Source organism: Mandrillus leucophaeus, unplaced genomic scaffold (genome assembly GCF_000951045.1).
Source record: "Mandrillus leucophaeus isolate KB7577 unplaced genomic scaffold, Mleu.le_1.0 Scaffold26, whole genome shotgun sequence".
NCBI lineage: Eukaryota > Metazoa > Chordata > Mammalia > Primates > Cercopithecidae > Mandrillus > Mandrillus leucophaeus.
In genome coordinates this window covers 1,212,219-1,233,412 of record NW_012102698.1, presented here as the reverse complement: position 1 = coordinate 1,233,412, position 21,194 = coordinate 1,212,219, and the positions used below count along the sequence as shown (strand labels likewise).

General features: G+C 46.6%; 1 protein-coding gene across 3 annotated transcripts in view; it reads left to right on the top strand.

Moving 5' to 3' along the window:
- The window catches only part of EFCAB6 (EF-hand calcium binding domain 6), a 324,265-nt gene that overhangs the window by 186,808 nt on the left and 116,263 nt on the right, over positions 1-21,194 (top strand). For all 3 annotated transcript variants that reach the window (XM_011984010.1, XM_011984009.1, XM_011984011.1), the window contains 2 exons: positions 14,699-14,813; positions 17,690-17,823. In XM_011984010.1, the coding sequence (XP_011839400.1) occupies positions 14,699-14,813; positions 17,690-17,823 (249 nt within the window). The remainder of the gene's footprint in view (positions 1-14,698; positions 14,814-17,689; positions 17,824-21,194) is intronic.

The window sequence follows — 21,194 nt, the reverse complement described above, 5'->3', positions numbered from 1 at the left end:
AAGAGTCACCCTTGCTCCAGTTCCCAACAAGTTTCTCATCTCCATCTGAGACCACCCCAACCTGGACCTTATTTTTCATATCACTATTAGCATTTTTGTCAAAGCCATTCAACAAGTCTCTAGGAATTTCCAAATTTTCCTACATAGGAATTTCCAAATTTTCCTACATTTTTCTGTCTTCTTCTGAGCCCTCCAAACTATTTCAACCTCTGCCTGTTACCCAGTTCCAAAGTCACTTGCACATTTTCAAGTATCTTTTCAGCAATACCTCACTCTACTGGTACCAATTTTACTTTATTAGTCCATTTTCATGCTGCTGATAAAAACATACCTAAGACTGAGCAATTTACAAAACAAAGAAGTTTAACTGAACTTATAGTTACACATGGCTAGTAAAGCCACACAATCATGGCGGAAGGCAAGGAGGAGCAAGTCACATCTTACATGGATGGCGGCAAGCAAAAAATGAGAGAGCTTGTGCAGGGGAATGCCTCTTTTTAAAACCATCAGATCTCTTGAGACCTATTCACTATCATGAGAACAGCACGGGAAAGACTTGCCCCCATGATTTAATTACCTCCCACCAGGTGCCTCCCAAAACACATGGGAATTCAAGATGAGATTTGGGTGGGGACATGGCCAAACCATATCACTGGGTTATTCTCTGAGCCCTACCCCTTCCCCTCTAGGAGGTCCTGAACTCCAGTCCTTGTTTCCTCAGGACCACAAGGTGACCAAAAAATCTCTTTTGCTTCTCAGAGGCTTCCTGCCTTCTTAGTCTTCTGCCCAACACAGCTTAAGAACTCAGCAAATACTTTGAGAGGAAAAGGGGTAGAGTATTGGGCATGTTTCTTCTTTTTCGTTCTTGCTAGGAGTCCAGTCATTTGGGTCTCTCATTTTGTTCTCTGCAGTTTCATGAGCTCCTCATATACCTTACTTGTTTCTCTGTCTGCCTGGGCCATCTGCCCCAGTCCTGAGCTCCTTGCCTGGCTCCCAGAATGAGCAAATGGCTCACTCTCCTCCAGCTTCCCCCTTCTCTCAGATTTTTGTTCCTTTGGGTCCTGGTTGCCTCAGCAGCTCTCTTATGCTTCAAACAGATGTTCTGATGCATTTTTTTTACATCTTTTTCATTTGTTCTTAGTGGAAGCATAAATCTGTGAGATATTCCAACAAGCAGAACATTAGCCATTCTTTTTTGATGGGCATTCATTTCTTTTATTTTTAATATTTTTTCCTCTTTAAACAATCTTTCTTTATGTGTCCTTACCTACTGATGCTTTTATTTGTATGGAATGGATACCAAGAGTAGGACCAAAAAAATCTTGGTTTAAGATTTTTTTTAAACATTTTTTAACATGCTTTCTATTTGTTTTTGTAAAAACCCTGTAACGTTTCACATTTCTAGTGGCTGTGTATGACAGTATCTTTTTCTCTGGACCTTTATAAGCAATAGGCATTATAGCTTTTTAAATTTTTGCTGATCTGATGGTTTTAAAATGGTAACTCATTTAAACTTTAATTTGCTTTTATTTTCCTGACTAGCAAATTTATTATTATTATTATTTGCCACTGTGATTTGTTCTTCTTTGAGTTGCCTATTTACATCCTTTGCCCTCTTGTCAACTTATAAAAGCTATTTGTTTTTGATGGACATCATTATTTATGCTCTCACAAGAATCCCAGGACTCCCAGTTCCTCCCTCACCTTCTGGGTTCTCAGCCTGGAGACTTTTTTTTCCCCCTGGGGCTCTGCATCCCTCTTAATCTGACCCTGACTTCTATTCTCCCAGCTCCCAAAGCTCTTCTCTGGGCATTGGCTCATTGGCACCAACTCAAGCCTGGTTCTCTCCTGAGGACACTCTTTCCCCTGTAGTCACAAGTCACTCCTCACTAACATGTAAGCTTGGCGGGGATGGGGAGCTTTGCCTTTCTCATCCTCTGCCCTGTCTCTAGCATCTAAATCAGTGCCTAGCACATCATAAGTGCTCAATAAGTATTTTTCAAATGCATGAATCTATTTGATAAAGTATCACATTATGGCTAAAAATGTTGACTCTGGAGCCAGGCTGCCAGGGTTCAAATCTCAGCTCTGATTCTTCTTCCTTATGATTATTATTATTATTTACAATACTTTCAACATTTAAATTTAGATCCAAGGAATACACGTGCTGGTTTGTTACGTGGGTATTTTTCAGAATGCTGAAGTTTGGGGCATGAATAATCCCACCAGCCAAGTAGTGAGCATAGTACCCAGCAGGTGGTTTTTCAGCCCACACCCCACTTTCTCCCTCCCCACTTTAGTAGTCCGCATTATCTGCTATTCCCATCACTATGTCTGTGTACTCAATACTTAGCTCCCACTTACCAGTGAGAACATACAGTATTTGGTTTTCTGTTCCTGTATCAATTCTCTTAGGATAATGGCCTCCAGCTGCATTCCTGTTGTGCAAAGGACATGATTTCATTCTTTTTTATGGCTGTGTAGTATTCCACGATGTGTATGTACCACATTTTCTTAATCCAGTCCACCACTGATGGGCACCTAGGTTGATTCCACACCTTTGCTATTGTGAATAGCTCAGCTCTGCTTCTTAATAACTGTGTGCCTGTGGGCACACCCCTCAGCCTCAGCTTCCTTATTCCTAAAATGGAAATAATAGTAGTAGCTATATCATTGGATTGTTAGAAGGATTAAATGAGGAGATACATACATATGTATCTATCTATATATGGATATATACACACACATATGATGTATTATATATTTATATTTGTTTATATATATATATTTATTACAACATATATTTGTTGCGACAGTCTTAGGAAGCTAATAGTTTCCTAATAGGGTTAGGGTTACGGTTAGGGAAACTAATAGTTTCCTAGGGCAGTTGTAACAAATCACCATACACTGGGTAGCTTAAAATAGTGAAAATGTATTCTTTCACAGTTCTCGAAGCCCGAAGTTTGGAATCAAGGTGTCAGCAGAGCCATGCTCCCATCCACTGGCCCTGGGGAGCATCCTTCATTGTCTCTCCCAGCTCCCAGTGGCTGCCTGCCATCCGGCATCCCGCGGCTCTGCCTCTGGCTCCACGTGGCCTCTTTGATCTCTTCCTTCTTTGTCTGCATGTCTTCACATCATGTTCTCTCTGTTTGCCTCTGTCCAAATTTCCCTCTTGTTCTAAGGACACCAGTCATTGGGTGAGGAACTATTCTCATCCAGCACAATTTCATCTTAACTTGATTCCATCTGAAAAGATCCCAGCTCCATTAAAGGTTACATTCACTGGAACCAGGATTGAGACCTTGTTTTATCTTTTGGGGTATACAGTTCAACTGACAACAATGTATAACCCTGAAAATAGGGCCTGGCACCTGAGGGCTAGGGCTTGGCTGTTTTGTTCACTGTTGTATTCCTAGTTCCTGGTCAGTACCTGTCATAGAGATGCTCAAAACATCTGCAGAATTAATTAATAATTTATCAGCTCTTTGTCTTCTGCAATACAAACATATTTTCCAAATATATCATTTGTCTTTTTGTTTTGTTGTAGTTCCATATTTTGCCATTAAAATGTTTGAAGTTTTTATACAACCAAATATATCTATTGTCTTTTTTTTTCCTAAATAAATTCTAGGTTTGTAGCCGTGGTTAATAAGGTGTTATTCCTTCATCCCCCACCCCCACCCCCACCTCAATCTCCTAGACTTTCTTACAAGAATTTTGTTTGGTTTTTTATAGAATGTTTTTAGAGCAGTTTTAGGTTTATAGCGAGATTTAGTGGAAACTGCAAAGTTCCCATATACCCTTGTCCCCACGTGCACAGCCTCCCCCACTAACAACACCTCTCACCAGAGTGGTACATTTGTTACAATTGATGAACATGTATTGAAATTATTGTAATTTCTTGCTTGTAGAATAAGTGAAATTTCTAGGTCAAAAGAATATGCACAGTTAAATGTTTAATGCATATTGCCATATTACATTTCCAATGATTCTATCAAATTCATTCCTACCACAAGCGTTTGGTAGTTACTAATTTCCAAATGTTTGCCAACTTTGGGTATAATAAAAATGTTTAATATATGCTAACATACCAGTCAGAATTATAGTCATTATTTGAATTTGCATGTCTTTGATTTTAGTTAGCCTGAGCTGCTCTTTCCCATTGTTTTATGGTGAGAATTTATTTTTATTTTTAAATGTAGATGCTTAATCCATGTGGAATTAATTTTTATGTATGACGTAAGATGAGGCTCTTCTGTATTTTCTTACTGAATTAGACTATTACGTTTGTCATTTATGACATTCTCATTATACTAGGGTCTACATCCAAAAATTTTCATCCCACTGATTTATACATCTCTTTCTATGTAAGTGCAATATGGTTCTTTAATTTAGTAAAACAGTTCTTTTCTCAATGTTCTTCCTTTTTGTATTTTCTTGGCTATTCTCAGGCCAGGTTTATATGTTACTGTATAGACTTTAAAATCGTTTTATTCAATTACCCCCCAGATGCATTATTGGAATCATAACTGGACTTACATTACATTTATATGTTAGAAATGTATCTGCTCTTGAAATCAGCAAGAGAGAACATAAAGGCGTGCAGAGGCTGAGTGACAGAGAGCCTTGGGATTCCGCAGGGGAGGTGGCTGCTAAGCATCGGCTTTTCCTGTTGTGCCCGTTTGTCCTGAGCTTTGAGCTTCTTCCCACTTGCCCTTTGAATGACAGATCTGATCTCCAGGACCTCAGAACAGCCTCCTCTGAAGTTGAAGTAGGAATGACTTGTCTGCTTTTATCTGCCATGTTCAAAATCTGTCAGTGAAGTACCGAACTGCCATGTTCAAAATCTGTCAGTGAAGTTCTGCCCGCAGAACATGCTGAGATTTTACATGTGTATGTAGACCCAAGCTGGGTTCTGGATCTTTGCTTCTAAAATGGACATGTCTAGTCAATGCATTAGTTATGCCTGGAATTCCCCTTGACATTGAAAGGCGGTCATGTCACCTCATCTTTCAGTCTCAGTTTTTGAAGCTTGCACTTAGGTTCGGCATTATGTCATTCTGTGCCATCTAAACACAATTCTAGTCTTGTAGTTTTCATGGGGATAATATAGTTAAAAAACAAAAACAAACCAAACCAATTTATCATCGTCATCATTTTCATTGTCATGATCATGCCAGCAGCAAAGAAGAAAAGAAAACATGAACATTTTTCGACTTTGTGATTGTTGTTAGCAAACCATCAGTCTGTGCTGAAGGCCTAGAGTCAGGCACTAAGGTTGGAGGAAGGATTGTTTTTGGAAGTGTGGTGCAGTCCCATCCACCATGGATCAAATAGAATTAATGTGGGGACCAGATAGAAGATTTAGTCTAGGGACTAGAAATCTCTAGATTTATGGGAGTGATTTGAATTGTGATCATGGCATGTTTCTAACGGTCATAGCATTTTACCAAAGTAAACAGAATCCCATAGATCAGAGCTGGAAAGGGCCACAGAGCTCATCTTACCACTGTTACCCCCTCCTTCCCTGTTCCCCATCATTTACCCCTAAGTGGATGGCGTGTGCTTCCCTCACCACTAATATATGGCTTTCCTTGACCTGGAACATGCTAAGCCTGTGCACCCATCATCTGCTGCTCGAAGAGCTTGCCTAGGGCAGCTCTGTCCCTTCCGTTTGGTCCCCAGAATGAATCTACATAAAGCAGGTCCAAATCCAGCCTGCATTCGGGAGCCAAGCCCAGTCAACCCGCACGCAGCCATGCCTGTAATCACAGCAATTTGGGAGGCCGGGGCGGGTGGATCACTTGAGGTCAGGAGTTCAAGACCAGCCTGACCAACATGGTGAAGCCCTGTCTTTACTAAAAATGCAAAAATTAGCCGAGTGTGGTGGCAGGCACCTGTACTTCCAGCTGCTCAAGAGGGTTAGGCAGGAGAATTGCTTGAACCTGGGAGGCGGAGGTTGCAGTGAACCGAGATCACACCACTGCACTCCCGCCTGGGCAACAGAGCAAGACTCTGTCTCAAAAAAAAAAAAAAGAAAAGAAAGCAAAAAGAAACACCCAGCCACACCCATCTCACATCAGCCAACCCACACTTGACCCGTGGACCTGCAAGTACAAGAACAAATGCTTATTTTGTTGTAAGCCACTGAATTTCAGCTTGTTTGTTGTGTAGTTGCTGACTCATAGACACCCTATCCCTGCTGTAGACCTGTTTCAAACACATGGCACACAACAGTTGGTGAAGAAACAAACCTAGTGTGTCCTCTGTGGACGGTGCCAGGCTGGTCATCTGATGCGGAGCAATGCGTCTCCCAGGGTGAGGATCCTGTGCAAAAGGAAGCAGTGTCATATGCTGTTTGTACAGCCAGAGCCTCAGCTGCACTTCAGCCTCGGCTGTCAGAGCCGGGTTGCAGTCCTTGACTCCCAGGCTTCCCTGGGCAGCAGCACACCCAGCAGAGTCATGTGAGTGGCTCCTTACTGCTCACACATGAACATGAGGCAGGAGCGCTTGCATCTCTGAGCTTTGGGTTTCTCATCAGTAAAGGACAAGGTTGAACCTGACACTCTCTTGTCTTGTCCAGTGCTGAGTCTACAAGACAATGTTGTCCCGTGGAGTCCGACCGACTTGTGTTCAAATCTTTGCTCTACTTCTTACCACTTGTGTCTTCCTAGAAAGCAGTTGGCTTATTTCGCCTTCTTAAACTTTAATCTCCTCATTTAGAACATGGAGTTGGTCATACTTCTGTTGAGGCATTGTTGCAAGGTTTAAATGAGGAATGGAAGTCATTCGGTCCTGGGGTGGCCCCTGGTAGCTCCTCAATCGTGGCTCTTTCGTGGCAATCCTTGGGAAGCTTCCGTTCCTATCTGGAGCCAGGAAGGAGGGTTTGTGGCTCAGAAGCCAGCTCTGGCTTTTGGCACTATGCTGTTGATGGTGGGCTCTGTGCTTGAGAAGTGTACCTGTAATCAGGTACACCGTGGCTGTCGGTGTTTTCCTGCAAGGGGCTTCTTATCTGAGATGCCCTGCGCCCTGTGACCATTCATGGCATTCTTCACAGTATTCCTGTTGGTGAAGACTTGAAAAGGAAACCCCATTATTTATCTGCACTCATAGCTGGCAACAGCATCCTGAGCCCAATATCCTGCGGTCTGTGCACATGACCATGACATCACAATTGCCTGTGACCCCAGTTTGCATCAGCTTTGAAGATTCTGTCTTGCTGGGGCTACATGGACAGTCAGACGTGTGTCTGATGATGGTAGGAAGCATTTGCCAAAAGAATTTGAATTTTCCGTTCAAATACAAATTAGACCTATTTTGAAAATGTCATATTCTTTTTCAGCCATAGTACTCTTCTCCTTAGTACCTGCTTTACATGTGATCAGATAACCTTCATGACTGGAACTCTCAGATCATGCCTACATTCCTGATGACACAGCTCTGTGGTGGCAGGTGGTTCGTAGGTAGGGGAGGAACTGGAAGATGAGGTATCCCTGGGATGGGGGAGGTGGGGAGACAGAGCATGTCTGAAATTCTAGAGAAGGCAGACTTTTTTTTTTTTTTTGGTACCTGTTTCATGTTGTCTGTGAATGGGTATGTAAAGAAATAGAAATAATATTAGTATTAAAAATAAAACCCATAACTCTCTTTAGTTTTATCACAAAAGAATTTAGGCCACAGGATTTCCAGGCACGGAGGGATGGCTAAAAAGCCTGTCTCAGCCGGGCATGGTGGCTCACACCTGTAATCCCAGCACTTTGGGAGGGCGAGGCCGGTGGATCACCTGAGGTCAGTAGTTTGAGACCAGCCTGACCAACATGGTGAAACCCCATCTCTACTAAAAATACAAAATTAGCTGGATGTGGTGTCGCATGCCTGTAATCTCAGCTACTCAGGAGGCTGAGGCAGGAGAATCGCTTGAGCCCAGGAGGTGGAGGTTGCGGTGAGCCGAGATTGCACCATTGCACTTCAGACTGGGTAACAAGAGTGAAACTCCATCTCGGAAAAAAAAGAAAAAAAGCCAGTCTCCAAATTTTGTGCCCCTGAATCTCCTCAGGGTGCATCCTTTAAATCTCTGGCTTAAATACAAACAGGAATCTCTCCCTTGGCTCCCCTTAACTGATATTTTCAGAAGAGAACTTTGCTAAGTGTAGTATTAGGGGAAGACTGATGAGGATCCCACGGCTGGTCCAGCACACACACTGAGATACCCACACTGAAGTCTGTACCACCCGCTGCGGAGCTGGCACCTCCCAGTCCCTGTACTGTCTCCCTGTCCTCCTGGGCCCTTTTGTGTGTCTCACAAGGAAAGTATCTTTTTGTTTGGCCTCACAGTATTTTTTTTTTTCTGTGATGGAGTTTTGCTTTTGTTGCCCAGGCTGGAGTGTAAAGGCACGATCTCAGCTCACTACAACCTCTGCCTCCCAGGTTCAAACGATCCTCCTGCCTCAGCCTCCTGAGTAGCTGGGATTACAGGCACCTGCCATCACGCTCAGCTAATTTATGTATTTTCAGTAGAGATGGGGTTTCACCATGTTGACCAGACTGGTCTTGAACTCCTGACCTCAGGCAGTCCACTCGCCTCAGCCTCCCAAAGTGCTGAGATTACAGGTGTGAGCCACTGTACCTGGTCCACAGTATTCTTAATATTCCAACTCCTTCCTCGCCATAGCTGAATGACCACCTGGTACTCATATCTGCATAGGCGTGGGCTTTCTTAGTCAGACTCAAGATTCAACCAGATGCAATAGCAAGAGTCTGTGAGTGTTGCCAGCTGTTCCTTATGTTGACATCCCATTCTCTCCTTCTCATGCAACTTTTAGTGAACACTTACTATGTGCTCTTGGCATATACAAGTGAAAAGGAAGTGCTGGTAATTCTCTACACAATAGCAATTTGTTGAGTGCCTGCCATGTGTTAGGTTCTGTGCAAGGGACTATCTATGACGGAAGTAAACAGAAGGGGTATGGAAGCTCAAGATTTTTTTTTGGTTGCCCAGGCTGGGGAGGACCGAGAAAGCTCTCCCTGAGCTGGTGATACCTGTGTCTTAAGAATGTGCTTGCTGTAGCACCCAGCAAATATTCCTGGGAGCTTTGCTTCCAGTTTGGCTAAGTAAGCTTCTACTGGACCAGCCCTCCCAGAGATACCAAATATAAACACTGGACAATGTTAAGTAAGTCAGTAAGTCAGTAATTTATTAAATAACCAAATGCCTGAAGGTCCTGGAAAATGAAACTAGACTAGACAAGAACATTCAGGAGGATGTCAACTCTTAAAGAGGGGAATAGCATGAATGAGTTCTCATTTTCTATAGCTGTTCACCTGAGGAACTAATAGCCTTTCTGGCTTGAAGAACCAGAGGGAAGAGGTCTGGGTAACTAATGCTACCTGAAAGTAAAGATGGGGATGGAGAAAGGGGGCATTTTGAAAAGGAGAGAGCCAGAGAGAGTAGATGCTCCCGCTTTTGCATATAGATTCTTCCTCAATCTCTGGCTGACTCTAAACCACATATGAGCAGAGCAGATTGCAAGTAATCTAGCTAAGGATACAAGAACTGAACTGAAATTGAAGCTGCAGCCCAACACACTCAAACTTTTTCAGTTTGACTCCAACCAAGCCTACTGCCTGCTCAAACACATGAACCAAATATATAGGTTTGTATAAAATACATAGATATATAGATTTATAACATATGTAGACATAAAAAATGTCACTCTTTGGAGAACTACAACAGAATCCAGAGGCCCCACACCATAACCTCCACGATGTCCAGGATATAACCCCAAATTATTCAACATTTGGAGAGACAGAAAAAATGTGATCTTTCTCAAAAGACTCTTAAGATTACCAGATGTTAGAATTAACACTCAAAGACTTTAAAGTAACCATTATAAAAATGCTCAGTGATACAAAGGAAAATATACTCATAATGAATGAAAATATATGAAATCTCAGCAGAGAAATAGAAATTATAAGAAGAACCACATGGAAATTCTGGAACTGAAAAATAAGATATCTGAAACAAAAAATTCACCAGATAGCTCAACCACAGAATGAAAATGACAGAAGTCAATGAGCCTAAGTAAGGATAGATTAATAGTTATACAAACTGAAGAGGAGAGAGAAAAGTTTTTTAAAAAGAGAGAGAAAGAGAGAATAGTGTTTCACAATCATATGAGCAATATCAAAAGGTCTAACATAGGTGTAATTGGAATCACAAAAGGAAAAAAGACGGGTTAGGGAAGAGGACATATGTGAAGAAATAATGGCTAAAATTTGCCAATTTTGGTGAAAGGCCCTAATATAGATTCCAGAAGCTCAGAAAACCCCAAGTAGAATATTACAAAGAAAATAACAGACAAACTGCTGAAAAGCAAAATCAAAGAGAGAAATCTTAAAAGCAGCATGAGAAAAATGACACATTACAAACAGGAAAACAACATTTTAAATTACCATTGGCCTTGCACCAGAAACAATGGAGGAGGTGAGAAGATAGTGGAACAGTAACATATAGGAAGGAAAAAAGCAAAAGCAAAACCAAACGTATACCTCCCAACCCAGAATTTTATACCTAGCCAAAGTCTCCTTCAAGAATGAAGGTGATTATTTCAAACTGAATAAAACAGAAGCTAAGATAATTCATTGCAAGTGGATCTTCGCTACAAGCAAGGCTAAAGGAATTTCTCAGGATGAAGGAATTTGACACTAGGAAGACTTGGCTGTCCACAACAGAACAAAGAACACTAGAAATGGCAATTTGCTGATTAAATATAGAAGGCTATTATTTTTCTTCATTTAAAAACCACATAGGAATATTCAAAGCAAAAATCATGGCATTGTCTTGTGGGATGTATAACATATGTAGATGTGAAACAAATGTCAACTATACCATAAGAACAGGGTACAGGACAATCCTAGCACTTTGGGAGGCTGAGGTGGGCAGATCACTTGAGGTCAGGAGTTCGAGACCAGCCTGATCAACATGGAGAAACCCTGTCTCTACTAAAAATACAAAATTAGCCGAGCATGGTGGTGCATGGCACATGTCTGTAATCCCAGCTACTCGGGAGGCTGAGGCAGGAGAATCACTTGAACCTGGGAGGCGGAGGTTGTGGTGAGCCAAGATTGCGCCATTGCCCTCCAGCCTGGGTAACAACAGTGAAACTCCATCTGAAAAACAACAACAACAGCAAAAAACAGGGTGCAGGAGACCTCTATGAAGTTGCAAGGTTTCTACAGTCTATGTGAAGTGGCATAACATTAGGTCTAAACAGACTGTGAAAAGTTAAGAATAAGTAGTGTAATCACATAGAAACCGCCAAAAAAGTGCTGCAAAGAGACATAGCAAACAAGTGTCACACACAGAAACTGGCGGCTGCTTCTCTCACAGAACGTCGTGCAGGGGCTGCGTTTAGAAAAGGCTGAGTCCTCACTCTCGTCATTGGGCACGTTCTCAGGGTGGAGAGGGCCCAGCAACATTCCCTGAAACGTTGTGGCCTCCTGGGGAAGAGTCGGTCTACAATCTAAGGCAGGAGTGACGACTCTCTGGTGAATCAACACATGCCAGACCATAGTTTGTCAGTCTTTGAGCAACTTTCTTAGGGGAATGCCTCCTAGAAAAGACCAAAGGAAATGACTTGAATGGTTAAACATTTAAATCTGTTTTATAAACCTTGCTGGTGCGCCTTCCTTCGTATTGCATGTCGCCTCCAATGGTCATGATAAATCTGGTTGATTTGCTGCTGTGTTCATCTTAGAAATGAAAGTGGTGCAAGGGGAGCCTCGGAAGACGCATTAGAGGCCTTGGCATCTGGGGCCTGCCCTGAGCCTCTTCTGGGAATAGCACTTGCAGCGTTTGTGTTCTCTGCGGTGCTCCGCGCCCCTGGGGATTACGCTCCTGCGACTGCTGGACAGGCTGCTGAGGTCCTGGGGGATGGTACGAATCTCCCTGGCACCTCACAGCCCTCCAGGCTGGGGAACATTTGCCTGCAGACATTTCCTTATGATCTAGTACATATGGTTTTGTGAAAGAACTGAGCAAGAAGAATTTGCCATGAATAATTCATGGGCAATTGTTTTCAAAATATTAAGTTTTTTTCAAAGGAAGCAACCAATCAGAGATTCACCGTGGCTGTGGGTACTTCTGTGGGGGCCACGGCTTTCTACCTGAACACCAGGGCTATCCTGTGCTGGGACAGGCAGAACTAGGCCGGGGACCATGTGCAGATGGCACAGAACTGTCAGCATTCCTAGTCACATGCTTCCTGCCCAATTCCACAGGCAGGCCCTGGTGATAGCCTTGTACTCCTGCGTTGCCACTCCCCTGAATCCCCCTGGGCAGCACTGCAACGCCTCCATCCCTTCCCTTTTCTCTCAGCTTCCAGCCCTGCACCAGCCACATCACGGCCTGTGTACCTCCACACACAGGAAGCCAAGGCCAGGCTTGACTGATTGGACCAGCGAAGATACAATGCGCCACTTTCACGATCAGACTGTTATTTACATAGACAGCAAAAGGGAGAATAAGCCACAAGGGCCAGCTCTCTGGTCCTCTTCCCGAATATCAAAAAGGATGACGCCTGAACGACAGAAGCTGATGATTGCACCACAAGGTGTGGAGTGCCCTGTTGCCGAGAGCCACGTCCAGACTGCAGCCAAGAGGCTTCCCTTCTGCAGCTTTAGTGTGAGGGGCCGGGGCAGAAAGCCCCTCACCCTGTCAGAATCTGGAGGCAGGAGAAACTGTCTCCTGACAGCCTTCCTGGGGAGATAGGGAGGCAGGTGGGAGGTGGGCTCTGGCCAGCTCCTTAGAGGCCTCCCGTCCTTTCAGGCTCCACCAAGGCTCAGGCTGGTCTTTGCCTATGTGGCTTCTTTGGATACATGGAGGACACCAGGGCTCCATGGCGGAGCTTCTTGCTCCCACTGGGCCGTTTCCTGTCCATTTTCTTCTCTTCTCTTCTTTGTCCAGGCCCCTGTGACCTTACAGTAGATCTCATCACAGTGGTTAATAAGAACCGGGTTTGAGGCCGGGCGTGGTGGCTCATGCCTCAGCACTTTGGGAGGCCGAGGCAGGTGGATCACCTGAGGTCAGGAGTTTGAGACCAGCCTGGCCAACATGGTGAAACCCCGTCTCTACTAAAAATACAAAAATTAGCTGGGTGTGGTGGCAGGCACCTGTAATCCCAGCTACTCGGGAAGCTGAGGCAGGAGGATCACTTGAGCCGCGGAGGCAAAGGTTACAGTGCACCTAGGTAGCACCATTGCACTCCAGCCTGGGTGACAGAGCAAGAAAAGAAAAAAAAAAAAAAGAAGAAGAAAAGAAGAATTGGATTTGAACCCCAGGTCTGTCGCTTCCTATGCATGTGTTTAAGAAAAGTGACCCAAACTCCCTAAGACTCAATTTCCATGGTGTTAAAATGAGGTTAGAAAGAGTGCCTTTCTCGAGGCTTCTGCCGAGGATTAAATGAGATCCGCGTGGAGCCTGTGCAGAGCCCCGCACCGTGCCTGGTACACACGGGCACTAAGAGGTGCTGCTCAATGACCATGATGAGGGCAACACTGCCTCACCTGGTGCCTCTGTTCCCTCCCCAGCCGCCTCTTCTGCTGAATGCACTGAGCGCCACTGCACTCCTCCACCTGGAACTTACTCTGACTTCCGGTGATGTCTGCTGACTTTGTTGACGATAACCTGTGTATTCCTCACCTGCTAACACACACTTTCTTCGCAACCCATCAGCAAACCCAGTTCTCCTAGAAAGCATTCCATCCCCTGTTCCCGGTGGGGTTGGTCATCCTGGACATCTTTGGCCCCTTGGTCCATAGATGCATTTAAAACTGTGATTCCGTGTTCTTTCTTGGAGGAAAACCCGTGTTTTCCCATTTGGATTGTGAATACGCTGAGATCAGCAGAGGTGGTGCCTTCCATCTGCCTCTATCCACCTAGCACACCTTCTGTGGGTGGCTCACGTTCACGCAGGCAGCTCTGTCTGGGTTTTTGGCCAAAGGGCATCATCTTTTCTGTAATTCCTAGGGAGATGTCATCAAGACAATTCCACTTCAGTATTTGCAAGGCAGAGAAGAGTATTTTCTTGGGTGCTCCCTCTGCCCCCAGTATACCCAAAACTGAAACAGTAGGTCATGTGTTTTGGAGGGAAGGAATCAGGAATAACTTTTCGTGAGTGGACTAGCATATGGAGAAGAAAAAATAGCGTTCATGGATGCCCCCCCATTAAAAAAAAAAACACAGCCGCTTTTCATGTAAACTGGGATCATAATGAAACTTGAATGAAAACTTCAGTTTTCCCTCCTCAAACTACCTTGCTTGCTTTGTTTTGTTTTCTTGAATATATGTGAACATAAACCTGATGTATGAGACTCTAAAGCCACGGCAGTAACAAGTGTGGCTTTGGGTATCTGGATGGCACAGCTTGGAAAAGTCTGCAGTAGCGCCTGTGGGCCCGAGCACCATGCTGACTGCGCCACTTGTCCCTTTGTTCACTTACTCACCCAACAAACACAAGCCTTGTGCGAGGCCCAGGGACACAGCAGACTCGATCCTACCCTCTGGCAGCCTGTGGGTGGGGTCAGGTAAGTAACCATCATGGGCCCTGCTGTGAGCCGGCGCAGGGGCAGGAGGTGCTCGGGGAGTAGTGACCCGCGGAACCACCTAACGCCTCTCCACCCTCCCTCTCTCCCTCGTCAGGTACTGGAAGACACTGGGATGCCCGTGGACGATGAGCAGTATGCCCTGCTGACCACTAAAATAGGCTTTGAGAAGGAAGGGATGAGCTATCTTGATTTTGCGGCAGGATTTGAAGGTAGCTAACGGCCAGGTCCATACCCTGTGGGATGCGTCCTGGGTGACACCGCACGTCTTTGGTAGCAGTGCCACCAGGTCACTTGAGTTGAAGTAGCGTAAGCTGTGATGTTGAAACGAGGTGTCTTCCGGGGCTGCAAACAACCGTTTTTGTTTAATTTTATCTGACCACGTTCAGAACTGTGAGTGCAGAACTGTGCCTGAAAGAGTCTTCCACAAACTCAGAGCTCAAATGGTTCAGAAAGTTTGTGCCCCAAAGCCTGTTTCTTGAATCATACCTCACAGCCTTTAAGATTTCCCCCTAATGTAGTTGCTGGTTATCTGTAATTAACAATACCACATACAGGCAAGACAAATATCATTCCTCCCCGTGGACAGAGAATGATGCAGAGGCTCTAAGAGGCCACCCAGCCACGCCGCCCGCCTCACCCGCCACCAGTTGTTAGGAACCCATCTTTGTGCCGTATGCTGGGGCCGCCTCGCCACTCACTGATGCTGCTTTCTCACACACCAGAGATATTTTGGTAGACAAACAAGCCCTCTAGAGAAGCTGCAGAAATCACACAGGTATCTCAGTGGAATACTCTTCTCTTTTGCTGCAAATACCCTGCAGGCTGGCCAGGCGGAATGCAGGAGCCCCGCGCATTTTCCATTTTCCCGGCCTCGGGTCTGCAGGTGACTGTGTAAGGTGGTGAGTTTCCCAGAGACTCAGGCTGGATCCTCACCAAGGTCCCCCAGCCTTGCCAGACTGTCATTTGCCACCTTTAAACAGAGAGCTCTCACACCCCTGAAAAATGGCATCACGAGAAGCCAGAGCATTTTAGAATTTCACCACTGTCTCTGGCTAGGTGTTTTGATATTTTTTAAGGAAAATAAGAAGGAGAAGGAACTCACCTGTATTTAAATGACTGCATCCCACCTGCCAGGTGCATTCATTTTTCAGGTGAGGAAATTGGGGCCCAGGGCACATAGTGCTGGCAAAGCCGTCACAGCTGGAACTGGACTCTGTCTCCATCACCTGCTTCCGGCTTCCTGGCTGCCCATGTTCTCCTCTTACTTCCTCTCCTCCTCTCCCTGCCTGTCTCCTCCCTGCCTGTCTCCTCCCTGCCCCTGTAAGCTGCTTTCTCACACGTGAAGAATTCTAGCATGGTGGGGAGTGAGGCCCTGTGTGGCCCCTGCTAGGGGTCAGGGGTTGTGGCAGAGGGGTCAGGCGGTGGGGTGGGGGTGTTCTCTGCCGGGCAGTAAGGAACCGGAGGGAGGCCACTTGCAGCCTCTGCAGTGAGGCAGATGAGGCAGAAGCCAGGCTCAAGAGGGGCAGAGGATGCCCATGAGCTTGGGGTACCCTCTCCCCCATCCATCTGCCCACCACACCAGGGGGAGGGCGCAGGAGCAACAGGTGCAGAGAACCGCGTCTGGAACCAAGTCCCTGGTGTGTAGCCTGGCTTTGACACAAGGTCACACTCAGATGACCCCAGCCAAATGGAAACGGGGTAGACATGGAAGGTTTTTTGTTTGTTTGTTTTTGTTTCTGTTTTTGTTTTTTTGAGACAGAGTCTCACTCTGTCACCAGGCTGGAGTGCAGTGGCATGATCTCAACTTACTGCAACCTCGGCCTCCTGGGTTCAAGCGATTCTCCTGCCTCAGCCTCCCGAGTAGCTGGGGCTACAGGCATGCACCACCACGCCCAGCTAATTTTTGTATTTTTAGTAGAGACGGGGTTTCACCATGTTGGCCAGGATGGTCTCAATCTCTTGACCTCATGATCTGCCCGCCTTGGCCTCCCAAAGTGTTGGGATTGCAGGCGTGAGCCACCACGCCTGGCCGACATGGAGTTTTTAAGGAGAGATTACACTTCCTTCTTTAATTTTAGGGGAGAGAGAGGGCATAGATAGTAGGGAACCAACTGGGTCTTAGTATCAGAGGACCTGAATTCAGCTGTGCTGTCCACGAGCTCTACCTCCCAGGTGAGCTGGGGACCCCCGAGCCTCACCGCCCTGTAGGTAAAGTGCAAGGGATGATAGGTTTTCTTGTGTGTAAACAAACATGAGGACCTTCTCCTGAGCATTGCTGGAAGGACCAAGAAACAGATGAAGGCCTCAGCATGTTACTTAATAGATACATGGTCAGGAAATAGCTGCTGAACTAATGACTGTTGAATGAATTCTATATTCTTGTCTTTAGGACATGATTCCAGGAAACAAAAAAGAGGCAGGAATTCTCATTCTCCTCCTCTGGGAATTGGGAGATGAACAAGAGACACAGGACAAGTAAACATGCCAGGGTGCCAAGTGTGGTCTGTGAGGGTGAAAGGAGGCCCCACAGTCTGGAGCACGGTTCCTCCTGGAAGAGGAGGAAAGTATCTGAGAACTGAAGGAAAAGAAACTAGATAGTAAGAAAGTCAATGCTGTGTTCAACTCACAGGAGGATACTGTATGGGGCTTGAACAGGATTTGGGACAGGCAGAGATAAAATGTTGGTGTAGAAATGAAGCTGGTGGGCCGGGCATGGTGACTCACACCTGTAATCCCAGCACTTTGGGAGGCTGAGGCAGGCGGGTCACCTGAAGTCAGGAGTTTGGCCAACATGGTGAAACCCTGGCCAGCCTGGCCAACATGGTGAAACCCTGTCTGGACTGAAAGTACAAAAATTAGCCAGGCGCGATGGCGGATGCCTGTAATCCCAGCTACTCAGGAGGCTGAGGCACGAGAATCTCTTGAACCCAGTAAGCAGAGGTTGCAGTGAGCTGAGATTGCACCACTGTACTCCAGCCTGGGCAACAAGAACAAGACTGTCTCAAAAAAAAAAAAAAAAAAAAAAAAAAAAAAGAATGAAGCTGATGGGCCCTAGTGGAAACCCTGATCTTTGTCACTGTTCCAGATCCTCCAATGAGAGGGCCGGAAGCCACTCCACCGCAGCCTCCAACTCCTTCAAAAAGTTACGTGAACAGCCATTTCATCACCGCGGAAGAATGCCTGAAGCTTTTCCCCAGGAGGTTGAAGGAGTCATTCCAGGTAAACTGTGACTGTCTGGCACTGGGCTTCTCTAGGCTTCCCCTGCTCCCAACCATGCAGCCCAAGTGGGTGTGAGTCCTGGTGCAGGTCATGTCCCGGTCAGCCTGAGGGGCACAGAGCATTTCCCTCTGCAAAGCCAGCATTGGTCAGAGAGAGGTGTGTGGGTAGGAAGGGGCTTCTTCCCTCCCTGAGGGACCCCTATGGATGCTTTGCTGGCAGAAGGGTAAGGAGACCCTTTTCATAAGAGGTGGGTGTTGGTGGGGAAGAAGCATGACAACCCATGGTACAGTGACTTTGAAACCCGTTCATCCATTCCCTCATTGATTCCCTCATCCATTCACCCACCAAACAAGTGTTATACACTTACTATGTGCTAGAATCTGTGCTAAATGCTATGGATGAAAGCTACCAGCCCCGCCCCAGGGAGCTCCGTCTAATCCCAGACACAGATGGTAAACAGACAAGTCATATACATAGTAACTGGCTGTCGTCGAAGGAACTGGAGCATCCTCTGGGGACACAGGGAAAAGAGCCCTTTAAGGAAGATTTCCCTGGAGGAGGTGTCCCCCACACTGAATCATAAGACCTAAGCATGGGCTGGCTAGGAAAGGAGGGAGCAAGCCTTAGATGAGGCAGCCTGAGCCAGGCCAGGACAGACAAGGCATGGGCTCTAGGGAAAAGCATACGGCTTGTCATGGTGGAGGTGTGCATGGTGCATGCAAGTAACAGACAAAACAGAAGTAGACAGCAGCCGTTCAAACATAGAGGCCAGTACAGGATGATCTGAGCTCTTTTTGTGATGAGAAGTAAAAGAGGGTGAATAAAGTTAAGGAGACCAATTCAATAAGCCGAACCTCGAGACAGGGCCAAGGGTACTGGGGAGTTAGACTGCGTCCTCACCCCATGGGTGGAGGGAGCCCATCCGGAGGGAGCACATCTGGAGGCAGGATGGAGATGGGTGAAATCCAGAAGGGAAGGGGCAGGCAAGACACTGGGTATCAGAGCAGCCTCAGGGGCTGTGGGGAGGGTAGCACCCCATTTCCTGTGCTCTGAGGCATCCTCCGCAGACTGATCACCCCTGAAGATTCATTTTGGTTACCAGGCTCCCATTTCAACATGCATTTATGTTTATGATGGCAGCCCAGCTCAGACTTTCCAGCAGGGCTCAGACTTTGAACATTCTATCCAGTTTTCAGAGCGTGCATTCTGATTTTTGGTTTGAGCAAATATGATCGCCATATGCATACATGGAGAAGGATTGATCCTTATGATCTCATCCAGGCTAATGGCCAGCCAAGAGAAGTACTCTGGGAACCACTGGCCTGTGGGCTCCAGCGTGGAAGAGGAAGGGGTCATTTAGGTGGGGAGTGCCTGGTCCTCCAAAGGAAAGCCAGGCTGGGTGGGAGGCAGCGGCCATTGCAGGGAGAGAGGGCAGAGGGTAGGCAAAGGCTCCAGGAGCAGACACCCCTCTGTGCTGGCTGGCAGGGCACCCTAACTGCAGAGGTCTGGCAGCTGCCTCCCTGCACTTGGCCCATTGTATTGCAGTCCCCCACGCTGTCCCCTCTCTCAGGCTGTCTCCTCTCCCTCGCACACTCCTCGCATCTCCCAGTGGGGGCCGTTGGAAGCCCAGCTCCACGCCGCACCATTGCTTTCCTATCTTTACGAGCAGAGAAGCTTGGCTACAGTGAACATATATCCTGTGTTTTCCAAAATGATCTTTATTATAGATAATTAAAGAATGAATTCATTCAACAGACTATCACCGACACCCACTCTATCCCACTAGAGAATTTGTAAGCTAGTGGGTGAAACAGAGGAGTGAACCCCTAATTGCCAGTTTTTATGTGAGACAGGCTGGATGTGGGTTATGTCTGGAGCTCATGAGGACTTGGCTTGTGTCCTTGCAGGTATATGCAAAGTGAACAAAGCACGGGTCTCAATTTTTAAATGGGATGGTACAGTCACTGTTTTTGATAGAGATGAAGTCTTGCCATGTTGCCCAGGCTGGTCTCAAACTCCTGGGCTCCAGTGATCCTCCCACCTCAGCCTCCCAAAGTGCTGGGATTACAGGTGTAAGCCACGGTCCCTGGCTTCATATATCTTTTAGAAACAAAAAGGATAAACCTATCAACCCACAAATAGGGTCACAGTACACTCAGTTCTCTGCAACTTCACTTTCCACTTCACAATTCACCTTGGACCCCTGGTCCTCACAGGACGGTCTCGTCCATGTGCATCTCTGACCAGAGCACCCACTGTGCTATCAGGATATGCCCTGCTCCCGCCTGGCCTGCCCACAGGATCTCTCGCCTCCTCACCCTTTCCTGCCTCTCAGCCTTCGCACATTCTGTTCCTTTGCTTCGATGGCACCTCCCCTTTGATCAGCGAACTCCTCCCCAAGCTTCTGGTCCTTCTCGAGCCTTTCACATCAGCTGAGAGGTTGGCCACTGCACATTCCCCTCTCTCCTCACGTCCCTCCCAGCACGCAGCCCACAGGCTGCTGCAGCTGGATTCAACAGTGAGCCCCGAGCCATCTCTACATCATCCACCACAGTAACCCAAGGGGCTGCGACAGTGCCTGCCACACTGCACATGACCAATTTGTATTTGCACACCACACCTGATGCCAGGCAGCGAACTGGAGGACCACACACAGGGCCTCATGTATTCTGACACCTGCAACCACCTGTCAAATAGGTTTAGTGTTCCCGTGTTACAGCTGGAGATACTGAGGGTCAGAGACCGGGAAAGTGGCCCAAAGCCACCTCTCTAGTACATGGCGCCGTCAGGAGCTGAAATAACACCGGCTCGATTCCAAAGCCTCTGTATTACCCACCAACATTGGGGAAGCTGAAGACTGAGGTTTGAGGAGTGATTAGTTTATAAACTTGTGAAGATTAGCCATGTATGATCTCATAGCATCTAGATTGTCCCTCGAGTCCAGAATCCAGGCTGGCCCCACACAGCCCTTACACCTCTGTCCCTGCAGTAATCACACTGGATTGCCATGATTTGCTTCCTGTCTTGCTTCCCTAGTAGACGGTGAGGACCTGGGTGTCAGGGGCCATGTTACAGTTATGGTGTCTCTGTACCCCAGCAGAGTGCTCAGTGCCTAGGAAATGCTGCTCCTTCATGTCCAGAAACCCCCTCTCACAGACGTTGTGGTGAGCATGGCTCGGGGAGCTGGGGCTGCAACAGGGAACAGATCAGAGCCCAGCCTCGCGCTTATGTTCTAGGGGGAAGTGCAGTGGACACAGAAACCTCTACTAGGGTCGGGCGCGGTGGCTCACGCCTGTAATCCCAGCACTTTGGGAGGCCGAGACGGGCGGATCACAAGGTCAGGAGATCGAGACCATCCTGGCTAACATGGT